This window comes from Chelonia mydas, chromosome 2 (assembly GCF_015237465.2).
Source record: "Chelonia mydas isolate rCheMyd1 chromosome 2, rCheMyd1.pri.v2, whole genome shotgun sequence".
Lineage (NCBI taxonomy): Eukaryota > Metazoa > Chordata > Testudines > Cheloniidae > Chelonia > Chelonia mydas.
The window spans coordinates 16,143,146-16,163,018 of NC_057850.1; the positions used below are offsets into that span (position 1 = coordinate 16,143,146).

The 19,873-nt window shown below is 40.8% G+C and overlaps 1 protein-coding gene across 1 annotated transcript in view; it reads right to left on the minus strand.

Moving 5' to 3' along the window:
- Positions 1-19,873, minus strand: part of TG (thyroglobulin) — a 204,517-nt gene that overhangs the window by 115,744 nt on the left and 68,900 nt on the right. The window contains exons 26-34 of the mRNA XM_043539062.1: positions 17,913-18,110; positions 14,265-14,426; positions 11,653-11,718; positions 10,458-10,538; positions 7,913-8,050; positions 5,938-6,114; positions 4,862-4,973; positions 3,283-3,362; positions 2,692-2,829 (exon numbers count right to left, since the gene is read on the minus strand). Coding sequence (XP_043394997.1) covers positions 2,692-2,829; positions 3,283-3,362; positions 4,862-4,973; positions 5,938-6,114; positions 7,913-8,050; positions 10,458-10,538; positions 11,653-11,718; positions 14,265-14,426; positions 17,913-18,110 — 1,152 coding nt within the window. The remainder of the gene's footprint in view (positions 1-2,691; positions 2,830-3,282; positions 3,363-4,861; positions 4,974-5,937; positions 6,115-7,912; positions 8,051-10,457; positions 10,539-11,652; positions 11,719-14,264; positions 14,427-17,912; positions 18,111-19,873) is intronic.

Below are 19,873 nucleotides of genomic sequence, written 5' to 3' on the forward strand. Positions count from 1 at the left end.
CAAAGCTAAAAAAGAGACTGCAAGTCTAACAGAGTTCAGTGACCCCTCCAGCAAGCAGAAATCTCCCCCGTGTTCTCTAAGGTCTGTGGCGCATATTTTTTAGGCCACACAGAGAGAATTCAGGGTGGCTGAGCATTTTAGTGTAAAGCAGGGCTTCCTAAAAACAATACTACCCCTCCTTCCCTGTTTCCCACCACCACAAAAAAAACAAACTAACAAACAATAGTTTTATGCAGAAATGAGCCTAAACCAAGATCCCAGATGTTTTCCTAAAAAGATATGCTCCAGGAATTATTTGGGGGAAGTTCTATGGCCTCTCTCTGGCTGTGTTACACAAGAGGTCAGATTAGATGATCACAATGGTCCCTTCTAGCAGTGGAATCTATGAATGAATCTATAAACATTTCCAGAATCCAGGGAAGTTTGAATCCAGATCTGGAGCTGAACTTTGTAGCTCAGGTCAGCCTGTCCACTTCCGAGAAAACAGGTGACCAGCAAGAGAACATTCACTCCAAAATGCACCATCCCAGCAGTGCTGGAACAATTTGTATAGCGGGGGTGCTGAGAGCCATTGAACCAAACGGTAAATCATGTATATAATGGAAACAACTTCAAGCCAGGGGGTGCAGCAGCACCCCTATTTTCAGCACCTATGCACCATCCCGTTACTCTACTGCTCCCTCTCCTGTCATTGCCTCACCCCAACCGAATTAGAAATTATCCTCCCTGGGACCTCCCTCCCTAGAATATAAAGTCAAAAAACCACATGACTATAGTTTTCCACTAGATAAATGGACAAGAGGATTTCGGTGTTCTAAATTCTTTTACATTTTTTTGCAATCTTGGTGTCAAGTGCACCAATATAGCTACTGTAAGCAGAGTAACTGAAAGTCATCAAGAAAGATTTTGCATTATATGGGCCATTTAGCTGTGGAAACGTTATGTCCATATTTTCTGTGCAGGGCACTTAAATATCTAAGTGCTAATAAGAAAAGGAGTACTTGTGGCACCTTAGAGACTAACCAATTTATTTGAGCATGAGCTTTCGTGAGCTACAGCTCACTTCATCGGATGCATACTGTGGAAACTGCAGAAGACATTATATGCATAGAGACCATGAAACAATACCTCCTCCCACCCCACTCTCCTGCTGGTAATAGCTCATCTAAAGTGATCATCAAGTTGGGCCATTTCCAGCACAAATCCAGGTTTTCTCAAAATGGGCTATTACCAGCAGGAGAGTGAGTTTGTGTTGGGGGGGGGGGGGCGCAGAGGGTGAGAAAACCTGGATTTGTGCTGGAAATGGCCCAACTTGATGATCACTTTAGATAAGCTATTACCAGCAGGAGAGTGGGGTGGGAGGAGGTATTGTTTCATGGTCTCTGTGCATATAATGTCTTCTGCAGTTTCCACAGTATGCCGATGAAGTGAGCTGTAGCTCACGAAAGCTCATGCTCAAATAAATTGGTTAGTCTCTAAGGTGCCACAAGTCCTCCTTTTCTTTTTGCGAATACAGACTAACACGGCTGTTACTCTAAGTGCTAATAACTGACAGTCATGTTACTTTTATTCTTTCTTGTGTTTTGTTCTCTTTCTCTAAAAGAAATGTGACTGTCACTGAATTGCTCTGTAAGTAAAGAAAAAACACCATAATTTATATTTTTGAGCTACTTGGTAGCTTGAAACTCTGATTATTACTATTGATGACTGAAAGGTTTCCAGTTTTATTTTTGGACAAAAAATGGCTTGTTGATTAAATGTACATCTTCCCAAGAAAATTTCCATTTTCATTTACATTTTTGATGTTTTTGCAAAAAAAAAAAAAAAAAAAAAAAAAGTTTGGTTTGCAGTTGTTAAAAACCTAAATTATCCTGGTTTTAGTTTTCCGAAACGGAAAATTATGGGGTTGTGAGTTTTCTTGAAAAACAAAAACAAACAACACATAACCCCTGACCCTAAACTAATTCAGTGAAAATTTTCATCAGAAATAATATTTAGTTTTGTTGACATTTTTTATGGAAAATAAAATATATTTTGACCAGTTCCAATAAACTTCCCTCTTTATGCTGTTCTTGTCTTCTGGAAACACTTCCTTCACCTAAATAGGCTATCTTTTATTAATGGCTGAATTATTTCAAGGCACATTAGAAATGCAGTATTATTGGTATTTAAACTCTGGACATAATCCTGCCTTCACTAAACATAGGAACAAAACTCCCATTGACTTCAGTGGTTCAAAAGTCAAGACCTAGATAAGAGAGTATTGGCCTCCACATACCCCAGTATAGCTTCTAAAATTGGTACGGTTTACTGACTGCTGAACCTTAGTATAATCTGGATGGTGGGAATGAAGTATGACCTTGTAACTAAACTGAGGGCTTAGACTGGGATATAAGAGATCTTTGTTCAGTTCCTGGCTCTGTCACTCACTTTCTGTTTGATCTTGAGAAACTCACTTAACCTCTCTGTGCCTCAGTTTCCCATCTGTAAAATGGGGATAAAATACATCCTTTGTCTGCCTCCTCTAGCTGTAGCGTCTTTGAGGCAGGGCCTGTCTCTTACTATGTGTTTGTCCAGTTCCTAATACAATGGGTTCCCAATTTTGTTTGGGGCCTCTAGGCATTACTATAAAGCAAATAAATAACATTATGCAGAAGACGTTCTAAATGGCAGACCACCTGCATTACTCACCAGGCTTCTGATACCAGCCAAATGGATATATTCTGACATCTGGAGAGCTGCAATCGGAAATCTGCCAAGTGCTTCCCGTTTCCTCAGTGCAGGTCTGGATTCCTAAACTGTTCAGAGTCAAGCAGAGCACGTCACCACCTACCGGGAAAATATCCAGTTACAAAAATCACCATGGTAACTTTGTTTTAAATAAGACTTTTAAGAAAATTAATATTTTCTGGTTCCACTAAGTATTATATGAAAGTTCCTTAGGCTCAGAAATCGGAGAAGGAAAAGACTCATTAGGTCACTTAGGGCCAGATCCTGCTTCCATTGAAGTTAGCGATGAAACTCTCTTGATTTCAGTGGGGACACCATCAGGTAAATAGGGTTAGTTCCAAAGCCCATTGATGTCAATGGGAGTCTCTCAGCTAACTTTTCAGCACCTCTGAGAAATGGAGGGCCTAGCCCAGGGGTGAGGAAACCTTTTGGCCTGAGGGCCACATCAGGTTTCCAAAACTGTATGGAGGGCCAGGTAGGGAAGGCTGTGCCTCCCCAAACAACCTGGCCCCCTCCCACTTCCCGCCCCCTGACTGCTTCAGTAAAGAATACCTGTTGATTGTGACTCATTTAAAAGCCCAAATCCTGTGCAACAGGGGTCAGCATCACATCGGCGCTCACACTCAAAAAACCTAACAGGGGGAAGAAGAAAAAATACTCCAGACTTTAGTACAATTGACAGCCTGTTGAAACTATAGCCTTGCTCACAATTCCGACAGGGGTCTGCCTAGGGTTGCCAGCATTGTATTTCAAAAATACAGAACTGTTTTCTTAGCACCCCTGGGCGGAGGAATATCCTGTACCCACAGGGGCCAGGGGTGGGGTGCCCAGTACCACAAAGGGTAGGGCGTACGAACCATGTGGCAGTTGAGGAAACCTTCCTCTCCCTGCAGGCAGGCAGGCACTCTTGGCTGCTGGGACCCAGCTCTGAAAGTGAACAGGGCCGCACTGACGGGCCAGGGTTGGGACGGGAGTGGAAAGATGCACCAGTGATTACTGGCCCTCTGCTGACTCCAGTCCTTGAGCGCAGCCCCATCTGCTTTTCCTGCACCAGTTCTATCTGGCAGGGCAAGTGGATGGGGCTGTGTGGAGCTGGGCTGAGGGGCAAGGGTCAGGAAGGGGCTCTGTCTGGCGGCGGGGGGGGAGGGGCTGTCAGTCCTCCCAGGGTGCAGCCTTCTGTTCCCCACTCACAGAGTCTCTGCCAACATCCTCAGCAGAAGAGCATAACCGCTGGGTGGTGGCTACTCCAGCTGCAGGAGTGGGGGGACAAGGTGGGCAAGGAGCCTGGTCCTGGAAGCCAAGACCACCTGCACAGAGCCCTGTCTGCTTCCCCTGCCGGACAGAGCCCCCTTCTGACTCCAGCCTTTCAGCATGGCCCCATTAAGTCTTCATGCCCCCCGATAACTTTATTGTGCTCCCCCAGGGGGCTGTACCCCATAGTTTGGGATTCTCTATGCTAGACATACATTAGTTCAGTAAATCCTGGGACCGACTCTGCATTACTATATTGTCTAATTTTACAAACTTTGTCTCATTGGAAGGTAAGGTCATAATAAAAATGGTTTTGCATACTGATAATATTTTAATATGTTGAGGTACAGGATAAAAGGCATCCTGCACTAATTTATTAGGGGATAGGCAATTTTCTATTTAAATAAGGAATGTCCCTTGTAATATGGGACTGTTGGCAACCCTAGGTCTGCAGGTCCCTAGGGTTTAGCCAATACACTGCAGTGAGGAGTTGTGCAGATTCTGCAAACTCTGACTGCACTATCTAGTTCTTTGTATTGTATGTATAAGAGTTCAGCTGTTGTTATTTAGAAGAGCGACTGTACTGAAAACATAAGCATAGATGCATTTTGTGTGTTATTGACAACATTTCTATCCAGCCAATCACTGATTTTGTGGTGTCGCATTATACAGACTAGATAATACAATGAATACATTATAAATTCACTTAAAATTGTGTGATTAATATTTGTAATATATTGGTTATTCTCCCAAAAGATATACTGCTCTTTAATATTTTTAATGAATATGCCTGATCCTCTCCATTTACATGATATGGTTTTGATATTTTGGATGTGGCCAAAGTCCCATGCTAACAAAACTGAATTGAGTTGAATCATACCCATCGGAAACGGCTTTCCCGCTCATATCAATCTTGTTTCTCACTGAGATTCCAGTTACTTTACGGAATGGTAAACGTGTGTAGAAGCTCTTCACAGTCCCTTCTAGTGTGACTGAAAAAATCAAAGGGAAAGTTACTTCTTTCTTCAAATGATTTATACTATCAAGCGAACATAAAGAGGAGAGAGAAAGCAACATTTCTACGACACAGTGCTGATTTCTCAGTGTATTGGAAGATAAATTTAGACCAACAATAAATATGTTTGACGGTTAGATTTGTTTCTACACAGGATGAATGCCCAACAGGCATTATAATGGCAGCTAGATGGGCTGATAAGTAAGGGACTCAAGTTCAGGTTCTGAATTCCCAGGCTAGCAGGGACTTGTATTGAAGTGATTCCAGTCCACTGAATTATGCAGTCCACTTTGGACTGAATGCAACATCTCTGGACAGACTGGAAGAATGCAGAGTGGGTATTTTATGCAGCTTCCCCTTCCCTTTGGGCTCTTAATAGAGTCAATGTTGAGTACTTCAGGTGTTGGGTTCTTTCATTTAAAACAGAGCGATATTATGGGGCTGGAAGCTATAAGGAAGCTAAAAATACTTTAAACACTTTTCTAACATTTCTTTTCCCATGAACGCAATTACTGCAGTTGCCACAGGGATGTCAATGATTGTGAATGTGAAGGGAGGCATCCCAAAGACAATCTCCATACTCAAATACTGTTAAGACTAGGAAAAGGTCTGAGGACTCCTGGCGCAGCTTCGTTTGGCTCCTCTGACATAGACGCTAACAGGGATGCGTTATGAATATCCTTCCACTAGAAACTGAAGGGAGATCACCAGCACATTGGCCACCACATAGACATGATGCCTTTCAGTTACTAATGTTAGTCTTTCATTGCTACTTTATGTTATTTCCAGAGCCACCTAGTCTTCCTTGTTGCAGTTTATAACATTCCTACCTTCCCATTTGACATCCTTCAAATTAAAAGCTGAGATGCTGATCGATGCTGCCAGGAATACAATATACATCTGTCTGAAATATACAATTTAACACAGAAATTAAAGCTCACCTATTTTGTGATACACGGTCTGCAGCTGCTGAGGTAATACAGTCTGACAGTTTTGGGGGATGTGGTTGATGTAATTATCACAGATCTGAGCCTCTGGATAGAGAATGCAGGCAAAATATGTGCTTGTGGTATTCCGAAGAGCTGCCAGCTGACAAAATGCATCTTCTTGTGCACAACCTAAGAGGCAGAAAGCAGCTCAGTTTTATAAACTTAGCTATTTGTGTTCCCCTTCTCTCCATTCCCATCTCTCACTCGTTTATCATTCTTAATATTAAACCTTTAGCACAAATACTCTTTATTGAGGTGTGTATTATTGATCTTATTATGCTATTACTGTATAAGAAAAATAAATAGGGACAAATTCTGCTTTCAACTGGTGTAAACTCAAAATAATTTCCTGGCATGAGTGGGGTTACTCCAGGTTTACACAGAAAAAGCTGAGAATAGGATCTGGTTCACAGTCTTTTTTTGTTTTAGGCAATCTTTTTATAAAACAGGGATCAGAACACCCAAGAAACAGATATGAGGATTTCCAAACTAATTCAATATATTAAGCCTACAATAACAATTGCATATTTCTTCTGGTTTATAAAATAAAAAAGGCAATATCAGCAAACATTTTCCAGAATGTCCTATGAAAAGTTTGTAAAATTATTTCTGGAGAGTTTCTCTCATACACTAAAAATGCTTTTATGCAGATTGACCATATGAGTTGCTTCCTTTTAGTGGTTTACCTTGAAATTCACACCCTGGCTGGCTGCCTTCCTTCCTTGCTACAGCAGAGGAATTTTGCAAAACTCCAAGGTGCTAATGCACTTTTAAAAAAATAAAATAAAGAACTGATCAAGCCAGTTTGCTAATTATTGTGCTACTGAACTGATGCCCTGAGCAGTGTAAACATAGCCAGAGACGTAGCAACCCATCTTTCCAAAATATGGAAATATGTTATCCCCCAACATTTCTACACTGCGCCAGCGCTGTTTCATAAAATATGTACTATAGACAATAAACTTGATTTGAATGATGTCTTACAGAGGGATAACAGGTGCCAGGAAGATGACTTGAGAAAACTATGCAGTGATCGCCTTCTTTATTCTTTACTACCTTTTATTCCATTTCCAGGTCACACTGTGGCTAAAAGAAACCTTTCAGGGTTTGTTTATGCATCATTAAAACAGCAAAAATGGCTGCAAACCATTTTTTCCTCATTTGCACGTCACCTTTCTTTGGTGTTTTAATGTCTTAAAGTCGGGCACGTGGGACATCACAATGGATGAACAGGCAATAAACAAGCACAGGGCCTGATTCTCCTCTCTCTTACCCCATTGTTACCCTCACAGTGTAACTTCACCGACATCAGTGGAGTGACTCTGTAGTATGAGAGGAGCATCAGACCCATATCTGAACCCCAGCATCACGGAAAACTGGAGAGATCTTCACCTTTTATAACAAACATTTTTGAGCATTACTCCATGACTTTTGTCCTTTTCTTTACCTAGGGGCTCACTCAAGTTTTTACAAACAACTGTGCCTACCCTGGCAAAAATTCATGTTCTGGAATTCACCACTGGTGCAGCTCCACAGCATTAATGTAGGCAAGACTCAGATGATTTTAACACGCCATCTAACTTGGTAGTACGAACAGTTGGGTACGGTCTACACTACTCTATAGCTTCCACGGCTGCTACCGCTAGTGAAGATGCACCAGCAGTGATTTTTTTTTTTTTTTGCCACAGTTGACAAAGCCACTGAGCGGCAAGGGAGTGGTGCCAGCCTGCCAGCCTCATCATGGGCTGGGTGGCATCTCATTGAGGCTGGCGATTACATGACTCCCATGTGAATTTTTGCGCCTTCCCTGTGAAAAAATCCATAAATGCTGCGGGTTCTAACACCCATGACTAGGGTAGCTATCGAAACTGCTGATTAATTATTGTTTCCCTACTAACATGTAGACTAAAGGTCTAAGATTTCTTACGTGTGAGACACCAGAGTGTTGCCTGCTCTGCTGAATACTTGTGTTTGAAGAGCCAGTACTGCTGGGATGGGAGGGAGCGGCTTTGGTCTAGTTGTATCAGGCTGTTGTCCATTAGGGAAAAAAGTTCCATAACAGAATCTGATCCACATTAAAAAAAAAAGAAGAAGAAGAAGATTTATTTACAATCTGGGATACATGAGGATTGTTTATATGTAAAACTCTGAATTCTACAGTGTGACAGCTGAAACCTTTTCTCAGGGTTAATGTATATCCAGGTTGGTTTTAAATAGGACTGTTCCAGGGATAATGCCTCTGTATTTGAACTGTGTTTGGGTTGGTATTTTATCTTTTTTCTCAAGAGTCTATTAAGGAGCTGAATATGCTCATATCACAGCATCTCCATCAACCAGGAATTAAAAAAATAAATGCACCAGCAAGAAATGGAAAGGCTGTTAACTTTATCCAGTCCATCTACCTGCCATTGTAGGATCATTGCTCACAATATCTTTTCTTGTATGTTAGCCAAGTTAGTTTTAATGACCTGCAGTGATGCAATTTCCACCAGTTCCCTTGGGAAGTTATCCAACAGCCCACTATCAGCAAGTTTCCCCCAATACTTAGCCAAAATGCTCCTTTTATTAATTTAATCCTATTTCTCCCAGTAATACCCCCACATAGCACCTTAATTAATTCTTCTCTATCCCTGACATATGCTGTCTTCAAATGTGTGTAGACTGTGGTGCCTTCCCATTGTTGTCCCTGAGCTATTTTTGTCTCTTTTCAATTGTTCCCCTTAAATAAGCCCATGCAGCTCTCGGGACATTTTTGTTGTTTTTTCACTGATCTCCTTCCAGTTTGTCAATTAACACTTGCTTATTTGTCAAAAGAGAGGAGCAGACCACACCGCACATTATTTTGGCGCTGTACAACTCCCACGTTCTTTAATCCATGAAGCACTAAAATAGCGAAAAACTGAAACACAAAACCAAAGAGACACTAATACTTGGATCACAAATGCTAAACCTCACACATATCTCAGGCTGAACATGTGCAGGGTGCTTATTGTATCTATTCATTTTCCCTTATCATAAAATATTCAGAAATGTTGCCATGTGCTCTAAACATGATCGTGCGGTAATAAAAAGTCTCACTCTTGCAGATATTTCCCCAGATTTCTCAGTCACTCTGTATTTTTAACAGGTGACCTTGAAGTCTTTTTATCTGTCAAGACCCAAGCCTTTCAGTCTCCTAGGTTTCTCTGGGGCTGTCCATAAATTTTGTAACACATTAGTGGGTGAGTAGGTCCTTAAGTGGGTGTGTTTGTTTCAGTGTTACAAAAAGTTACAAGAGGTGGGTGGGTCTTGGAAAAAAAAAATCACCAAAAATGTGTTGCGTAATTTAGGGACAGCCCCTCTTGAAACAGTAGCTGATATGACTCATCCCTAAGGCACGGTGCAGAAAGCTGCATTCCTTACATTGCTTTAGGTTTTAATGATATCATCAATTGTTGCAGGGAAAACGTAGAACCCCAAGGCCCTGAACTCAAGTCTTGGCAGCTAAATGAAAAGAATTTCAGTCAATGTTTTAAATGTTTCTATTCCTCCTTTTAAAGTCTAGACTTATGGTCCACTAATCATATGGGAGCTTAGCCAGTTAAACAGGAATTTTAGTTCATCTTTCATGCAAATTATATGAGGTAAATCAATAACAGTTTGCCCTGTTTTACCATTTTAGCTGCCTTAAATCACAGCTGCATCTCCCATAGACATTCATCAAAGCTTCACAGAAGGATTACAACTTGGTAAAGATGAACCAAAACGCTGCCATCAAGAGGCCACATCCTTTTCTCATTTACACTTGTGTAGAAACTCTAGTGACTTCAGTTGAGGTGCTTTGGATTTACACTGGCCTAACCAAGAGCAGAATCTGGAACAGCAGGTGGCTATGGACAAAAGGCCTATGATTCTAGTTTCAGAGCTCAGGCTTGGTTCCATTAAGCTCCCAAAAGTCTGTGGGCCAGAACCTCAGCTGGTGCAAATCAGCATAGTTATGGACCATTATGTTCATTCAGAAGATTATCAGAAGAAGCCAAATCCTCTGAGTCTGTACAGTTGTCATGAGAACAGGCTCTCCTCTGATATTCCAGACCTTTCGCTTCTGTGCTGGCCATGGAAGTGCAGGGACATGCGAAAATGAAAAAGGAAGAGAAGCTGGGCAGAAGGTTCAGGGGGGTTCTTGTTTTGTCTGAACCAATCTGCCCAAACCCACTCATTCCCCATGCATGTACTTCAATAAAGAGAAAAACAATAGGCTTGACACCAAGTGTTCTGGGCACTCACAGCTAAATTCTGCATTCTCCTACGCTGTCTTAAGCCCATCCTGCTTGTTTGTCACATGAAATGTATCAAATCTGAAGTTTGCCCTTGTTATTTCACAGAGTCATAGAGTTTAAAGCCAAATGGGGCCATCAGATCATCTAGTCTGACCTCCTGTACATCACAGGTCACCAACACCACCCAGCATCTACTGCCGTACTACCCAGTACCTGGTAACATTAGCTCAGTCTGTGTTTGTAAAACAGCCGCATCACATGCAGAGGATTTTGTCCGGGTAATCATATCAGAACCTAGAACACAATCAGAGCTATTTATTATTCTGTATTATTGGTATTAATATAGTGCCTAGAAGCCCTAGTTATGAACTAGGACCCCAATTGTGCTAGGCGCTGTAGGGACACAAAACAAAGAGACTGTCCCTTAAGCTCATATTGATTCCAGATGCAGTTCTTCTATGAAACACACTGACTATTCGTTCCTAAACAGTTTGCTGGTACTGAGTTTTACACAACAAGTTAACAAACAACATTTTACCGTGCAATGTTATTATCTAAGCAAACAGCTTAGGAAGTTTCACCGAAGGATGAAACAGTTGTGTCTGCACTTAGCCCCTGTTTTGGGGCCAGTTAGTGTATCAGTCCCCATGCTTTAGGGTACAAGCAGTTCACCAGCTGGAGTTCAGAAGAAATTCCTCTCTGTGATATATACTGCACAAGTGAATTACACTACAGGAGGCTTTACAACTACCTCTAAAGAACCGAGCACTGGCCACTGGCTGAGACGGGCACCAGATTAGAATGATCACTGGTCTGTTCTGATAGGGAAGTTCTTATATTCTGAGTGTTGGGTTTTCAAAAGCTCTAGAAGTGCCTTAGGTGCTTTTGAAAATCCCACCATGCTGAACCAAAATGAATCCGCTAAATTCAGTAAATATCCATAATCAGGAAATAATCAATACCAAGGATCTAGAAGCATGTCACCCTATGTACTCCTAGAGCAGTAGCAAAAAAGTGTTTGGGGATATTCATGCAGTAAATCTAATGGGAACAATGGAAGCTTGCGATGAGTCATGATAATTAAACAAATCTATCTAGATATTTGCAAAATGCCAAATTACCATGGTATCTAGGGGCTGACAATGAGATAAATGGCTTTATCTCCATAGCTTCTCGCATAGATTTAAGAAACAATGGGCCTAATTCACCTCTTGCTTACACTGATTCTACACCAGCATCATGCCTTGTAGGTGAGAAAAGACTCTGGTCTAAGGCCAAGTTTTCTACTGGTGTAGCTCCATTAAAGTCAAATGGCTTTTCCAATTTACACTGGCAGAGAATGTGGCCCCAATTTTTCCGGTCTTTTATTTTTCCAACCTCTTATAACTGACAGCAGGATAAAACTCACCTCTCCACAGGTAAACCCGCTGAAAGCTGCTAAAGGCTCCTTCCATTTCTTCTGAGAGCTCAGAAGCTGACAAAGAAAGAAATGTTCAGTAGTGCAATTGCTAAAATTAATTAAATGGTTTATGCTGAATGGCCAGGACATTATATCAAAACACATTCCAAAGCTTAATACAACTAAACAATAACAATTACAGTACGACGACGCTAAAGGAAAGATGGCCTGGTAGTTCGGGTGCTAGCCTATGTCTGGTGAGCCTTGTGCTGCCACAGACTTCCCATGTAAACCTAGAGAAGTCACTTGTCTCTCTGTGCCTTAGTTCCCCATCTGTAAAAGGGGGAACATCCCTACCTCACAGGGATGTCATGAGACTAAATACATTAAAGGGTATGAGGTGCTCAGATACAGCAGTAATGGAGGATGTATAAGAACCTCCACCAGACGTTTATTGAGAAGTCATAAGTACCGTAAGCAGCATTTCTCTATCTGTCCATATAGATTCTGATACTGCACCCATCAACATAGCAGCTAAGCGCTGCAATAAGAATCTTAAATGCTGTCTAACCAGTCAAAGCATTGGTAACAGACTGCATTATAATAGTCAGCACCTTTTATCTTAAAAATGCTGTAAAAACATCAACTGACCTACACAGCACCCCCTCCTCTCCTCTCTCCCCCACCCCGATGCATAATTATTGCTTTTTTACACATGGTGAATCTTTGGCAGACAAGTTAAGTCCCAAGGTCCTCATCCCGCAATGGGATCTATGCAAGCAGACCCCATGCCCATATGGTATCTCACTGAATTCAATGAAGCGCCACAGGGCCTGGGTCTCTGCCTAGACAGATCCAGCTGCAGTACTGGGGTCCTTACTTTCAAAAGCGTTCACCAATTTTTGGTGCCCCAGGTTTTGGCCACTCAAGCTGAGATATTCGGGGCTGGCTTTTAGAGGTTCTGAGCATTCATAACACCACTCAATTTAAACGGTAATTGTTGGTGTCCACACCTCTGAAAAATCAGGACCCTGAGAGGCAGCTAAAATTGTGAACACTTGTGATAATGCTGGGTTTAAGTTTTCAGAACCTGGTACCTGAACTCCATATACATAATACATGGTGATGGGTAAAAACTGGCAACTGAACACTGTCAGTATATAGTTGAGGGTACAAAAGCAGTTGCATACATTCATCTGTTTGCTCATGCAGTTATCCTGTTTAAATGTGAGACTCCATATTTTGAGCCTGATTCACTGCTATATTGCTCTGCTTTTACCCAGCTGTCACTCCCGTAGAGTGGTGAGTCAAGACCTTTGTGCACACAATCGACCAGTTGCATCTGCATGCCCATATTTTAAACACATAATTAATTTACACAAGCAGTTGTGGTGCCTCACTATTTAAAAAAAAAATCTAACTCTAAAAGCTGAATAAGAATTTTTAGTTCCTCTAGACAACACACCACACAAGGTATCTGTCTTGCGTATCCCTAAGGTTCTTCTGACCTTTGAATCTAAATAAGTAATAAAAACACATAACTGCACAGTCACAGGATCCCTTGTCTTTGAAACATGGTTTTGAGTTTACAAACCTTGAAAATTAAATTGCCATAAAATTAATTTATGCCAAGAGTTTAGATCACATGAAATCTGGAAGCAGCCACTGACTACAGTACAAATGAGACAATGGATACCTTTGTTTTTAGATAGATGGTTTACTTGAACAGACCTGAATTAAGTGTTCAACAAAGCCCTTGCAGAACAATGTACAACAATGTGTTTTGAACTCTGTTCATTTTCATTAACACAGGTAGCCACAATAAAGTACAAAGGGCCCATCTTGTAGGTTAAGTCATAAAAATGCCAGGGCCGCCCGGGCGGGGTGGCGCGCAAGTGGGGCAATTTGCCTCAGGCTCCGGGCCCTGCAGAGACCCCCACGAGAATATAGTATTCTATAGCGTCTTCCGTGGCACTTCAGCGGCGTGTCCTTTAGTGCCGCCGAACACACCTGGAGCGAGTGAAGGACCCACCGCCGAAATGCCGCCGAAGACCCAGAGCGCCGCCGGGTGAGTAAAAATTAAAAAGGCGCTTAATTAATTAAAGGGCCCCTGAATTGCTTTGCCCCAGGCGCCCTGAATCCTCTGGGTGGCCCTGCAAATGCACCAGACTAATGGATAATTCATAGAATCGTAGTACTGGAGGGGACCTCAAGGGGTCATCTAGTCCAGTCGCCTGCACTCATGCAAGGACTATGTATTATCTAGACCACCCCTGATAGGTGTTTGTTTAACCTGCTCTTAAAAATCTCCAACAATGGAGATTCCACAACCTCCCTGGGCAAATTATTCCAGTGCTTAACCACCCTGACAGTCAGGAAGTTTTTCCTAATGTCCAACCTAAACCGCTCTTGCTGCATTTTAAGCCCATTGCAATTAAATTCATTCTACTTGGCTCATACATAGCCAGATCCTGCAGTCCTTATTCCAGCAAAGCTATCACTGAAGTCAGGGAGAGCTTTCACTGAGTGGAAAGGAGAAAAGGGCTGGAGGGTCTATGTGGACAGTGAGTATAGGATAATTTAGCAAACGTAATTTAAGATGAAAGAATATATTTACTTACTTCCAGCGAACTCTTGTCCTCCCAGACTGAATAAAAACTGCTGCTTTTTTTCATTGTAGTTCACCCCTTTACATATTCCTCCAGGCTTTGAGTTTCTATTCCAGTCATTTCTGTGGCAGATCAACACATCTGGGTAGCTCATCAACCCACACAGGATAGTACCTAGATTCAATTGAAGAGAGAATTGTATGTTTGTAATAATACTTATACTGCACCTTTGTAATCACTAAATAAACCTCAACACCACAGTGAGACTGATAAGTGTTATCCCCTTTTTAAACTGAGAGAAGTGGATGCTCAGAAAATTGGGCCAATTTTTACAAATTTGAGTGCATAAAGCTGAGCACCTAAATTCATACCTAAGACATATAAGCTTGTAGCCTGGTTTTCAGAGATGCTAGGCACCCACGGATACCTCCTACTTTATCAGATAACATTGAACAATAATTAACACCACCCAACTGTGTGCAAGGCATTTCATAGCAGACCTAGAGAGACATACTCATGGCCTCAGAAGTCTTACAATCTTGGGCCCTGAACCAACACAGCACTTAGGCATGTGCTTGAATGCTTTATTGGACAGGGGCCTGAATTCAGTCAACTTAGGTGTAAATCTTCCCCAAACTTATACCGTAAGTCAGTGGCATGGCCAGGTGTAGAATCCAGGAATTCTGGCTCCCAATCTACTCCTATAATATCTAGACTCATTGCATTCTTGGTTTGTGGCTGCTGTCATGGCTCAGACATAGAGGTATTCTACATGTACTTAAAATGTCCTTTAATAATTCACTCACTAAGTAAAAGTAAGTATTTCCAACTAGCAGTGAATGTGCTAAATTTTTAACCAAAAATAACAGTCAGAACCCTGCATTTTGAGACATTATTGACCCAAACATGCTATCACAGGTAAACAGACAGCTTCATAATGTGCAGCCATTTCATACTCTCTTCCACACATTCAGATAGTAAGACCTTAAACACATAAAAGGGAGGCCAACTCATTCTGACAATGAATGCATGCAAAGTGTACAAAACTATACTGGGTTGCTTTTCGTTTTGTATTGTCCTTAACAGAAATATGATGGGCCTGATTCACGACTGCATTACTCCAGTTTTGTGCTGATGGAAATCCAATGGCTTCACTGGAGTTACACTGGATTACACATTAGTTAATCAGGCCTGCTGTGCTTCCACTTTGTTGAATGACTCGTGACTTTCTACAGTATCATCATGCTGTGGTCTGCATCATTAGCTCTCATTTTAAAATGACATGAGCCAAAAAACTAAGCAATGAAATATATCACGAAGTTTAACACAGGAAGTAGAAATGAAAAACAAATATCAGGGTATCAATCCCGAAAGAGCAGAAATATACTAACTGTACCACATCATAAATAAAATTGCAAGTATATTAACAATGAATTTGAAACATCAAAGGTTGTTCATCTTGGCATTTTGCACAAAAAATACACCCCAAATCTGCCAACAAAATCAATCTTGGTAAATACACTCTGTTAGACCTTCATTAATAACTTGGACTTTGTGTACAATACACATAATCCGTTACCAAGAATTAAAGTTCCAGAAAAATGATAGCTAAAATGCCAGCCAAGATTCCTTTAAAAACTGACTTTCTTTCACATATTTATTGCCACATGGGACACTAACATTTCTTCCATAATTCTGACACGAAGGAAAGTTTGTATCCAAAGCCATTGATTTGCAAAGCACTGAATTTTCACATGGCATAAATAAATCCTGTGCTCTGAATAATGCAGATGTTCTCTGGGAAAAAACCAGTATTCGCCCATCTAATCAAAGACCATATTATAATACACAAGGGGCAAAGTCACGATTGCACGGACAACCCTAGATCTGGCATTTTCTAACTGTTAAGTGCTGCAGTCTCAGGCTCTGACCTTGGAAAATCAGGCCCTTACAAGTGTATTTAATTTTATACCTATGAACATTCCCATTGAACTCAATGGTACTATCCATGTGCTTAAAGTTAAGTATACATATCATCCTTTGCAGAATTAATGATGATTTGTTAATGCAGTTTTTTGTATCTATTACACTACAAGAGTGCATGATTCTTTAGAAATGTTCAAGACATGCTGTCCCTGTCCCAGTGAGCAAACCCCATTCATAGCACTTTCTACCATGAGCAGCCCCATTGCCAAGTACAATCTACTGCTTGGAAATACAAGAAAGAGTTGAACAATTCTTGGAGAACCAGTGTTGTAAAATCAAATGCCTCAAAGAGGCCCTGATTCAGCACAGCTCTTCAGCACATGCTTAACTTAATTAAGTCAATGGGATTTAAATGTGTTTATAGTTAAGTGCATGCTTAAGTGCTGGTGGTAAATGGGCCAGATTGAATACCACCATTTACTTCAAAAGGTATGACCTCTCAGACCATATCCCAATATCCAAGCCAGGATACACTATATTAGAGAGCAACAGCTACAGAAATGTACACTGAGTAATGAATATCATCATGACAGGTAAGCATAGCCCTTAAAGATGATGCAGTAGATAGACCATAAATCTGATTGATTGACAGAGAATCAATGATCTTGCCAAGATATTTGGGAACAGTCTTGAAGTCAGTGAGATGCACTGCACAGGATGATACATGTTTGTTTAGTGGGAGTGCTAGATTGAGTTAGTGGCCTATGATATACAGGAGGTCAGACTAGGTGATCTGATGGTGCCTTCTGGCCTTAAACTCTGTTATTCTAACTTTAGGAAGGACTGTAGGGGATACGGATAAGGCAAGGGAGAGAATGCATGAGAGGACAGAATGGACAAGACTGCCCTGATCAATGTAATAGCCTTTGCACTTGGGTTGGGCTTTGCACTCCATCCATCTCACTGAGTTCTAGTTTGACTCCAGTGATTATGGAGTACCTGGGAAACCATAACCTGATGTAAAAAGTTGAAAAGCTCCTTTTCCTGCTCATAGAAAAAGGTAATCAGTTTATATTTTAAAAAGAAAAGGAGTACTTGTGGCACCTTAGAGACTAACCAATTTATTTGAGCATAAGCTTTGGTGAGCTACAGCTCACTTCATTGGATGTATACTGTGGAAAATTTATTTGAGCATAAGCTTTGGTGAGCTACAGCTCACTTCATCTGATGCATACTGTGGAAAATACATTTTATGCTCAAATAAATTGGTTAGTCTCTAAGGTGCCACAAGTTCTCCTTTTCTTTTTGCAAATACAGACTAACACGGCTGTTACTCTGAAACCCGTCTTTATATTTTAAACATTTCATATTATATTTTAATTCCCCCATCAACATACAAGTACCCACTTCTGGCAAACTTGCTGATAACCCTCATTATTGCAGTATCTGCCATTTAAAAGATGTATACAAATACAGAAAGGGGATTACTACCATAGACATCCAGTGTTTAGACATTCTGCCTGCCCACATAATGGAGTGAGATTCACCCCTGGACAAAGGGCAGCCCAAGGTCTATGCGCCACTTAAGTCTCAATTAGGCCAATAGGATTTAAGTTGCACATAGGCATAGCACTGGCCCTCTGCACAGGCATGAATTGCACCCAGTGGTTTGCTTCTGTTAAGTTTCCCATCGTATGGGATAATATTTTGCCTTTGCAGTTTGAACAATATTACCTCCATCAAGTACAACATGGCTGAGGATAAAGCCGTCACAGCAAGGATCCTGGCTGCAAGCCTGACGGCAGAAGAGATGAACGTCTGTCAAAGATGTGCCAGCTGCTGAGAGAACCACTGAGCTGTACACACCAGAGAGCACATTCTGAAAACCCGTCAGCTCAAAGATCTTGAGACCAGATATGGTGAATTCTTGTCCTGAACAGAACAGGAAGAAAAAGAAATGAGTGTTCCAACAAGTGCAGGAGGCAAAGCAATAGCCGCAGAATATCTCCAGACCTAAGCTGGCTGTATGTTTTATAATAAAAGCCCAACATAGCGAAATCGTTCTGGCCTTTAAGTTTCATTACAAATCTGAAACTCACACTAAGTTCACCAACAGGATTACATATTCAGGCTACTATGATCTTTCTCAAATCTCAGATGGTCTAAAACACCAAGATGCAAGGCAGAAGTCTCTGCCCAGGTTCAAGTGGGACTTGACTTAATTTTGAGCAAATCTGAGCTCAGTTTACGATTTCTGATAGAAATCAAATGAAATAGTGAAAGGAGATGTTTTGGACCCAGGCCTAGTAGAACTCTGCCATTTGGGATGGTTTGTTTGAACTTTGGAGTTTGTGCAAGGAGTGAACAAAAAACCCACATGAACAAAAAACGCATGGGACAGATAATATTGTGTGGCTGAATGGTACCTTACACCATGAGTAAGTCCTGTTGAAGCCAATGAGATTACCTGGGGAGCAAGGTATTTCTCAGTGTAAGAGTATCACAATTTGTGTCAAAATGAGCCAAGATAGCCAAACAATGCAGTTCTACAACAGACACAATGAAGTGACACATCAAATACAACTTGTTTTTTGCCAAGAACTTTCTTTTTGTGAAAAATCTGTATATCTGCTCCAAGCAGATTCTAGAGTTCCTTCTGATGAGACATTAAGGGAGACAGGTTTGAATGGGGGTGCTTATCCACAAGATTGTGTGTGTACTCTCTGTACACAGAAATGGATATTTCTAAGCAAGAGGTGCAGGTGCAAATTTTGTGTGATTCATTTAGATGTTCATGTTTGACATTAAAGATTGACTCAAACTGTAAAGGAAAAGGCATCAAAGGTGCCCTATTAAATGTGTTTTTTGTAGGGCTTTGGGTTTGTTTTTGTTTGGTTGGTTTGGCTGCATTTATTTTGTTAAAATAATTTTCTTTGCGCTGTCTTGACCTGAAAATGTGAGGAAATAATATAATTAAAATAATCAACCTAGAAACTTTCAGATATAATCACCTTCAGTCACACTTACAACAGAGCATTAGCTGATCCTGAGATATGAAATGAGGCACTACATAACATAGTAATTCTACATGCCCACATGTTGCTATGCTTTTCCGCCAATGGAATTGATAATTCTTATAACATTTTGTAGTTGCTTAAAAGGTGAACAATGTTGAGTTTTAGGCCCCAATATTCTGATATTATAAAAATGGTTTTGCTAAATCTAATCTGAATAGAAATATTTTTGTGATATTATTGAAATTTTGATGACTTTGTTAAAAATTTGAACATTCCCCTGAATGTTGTGTTTATACAGCACCTAGCACAATGGGGTTCTGATCTAAGACGAGGTGTTACAGTAATACTAATTAATAATATTAATAATAGTTTAAAAACTGACCAGTCTAGTATTACTGCCCAAGCCAGGAGAAATGCCAAATGTATAGAGCATAAATGGTGAAAAGCAAATTCCATTTTAATGATCTAAGGTTTTACTAAGGAGGAAAAATTAGAACAAGATTTTAATTTTGTATATGATTCTTTACAATATTGTGTCGGATTTCTGTAATTAATAAAAAGACAGAAAACCTAGGCTAACTAAAGACTCCCCATCATACAGAAACACAGAAGTAAGAGAATAGGCTAAGAATGACTAATGCCTTTCTACTCTTCTCATCTGCCCCTGCCCTCTCACCC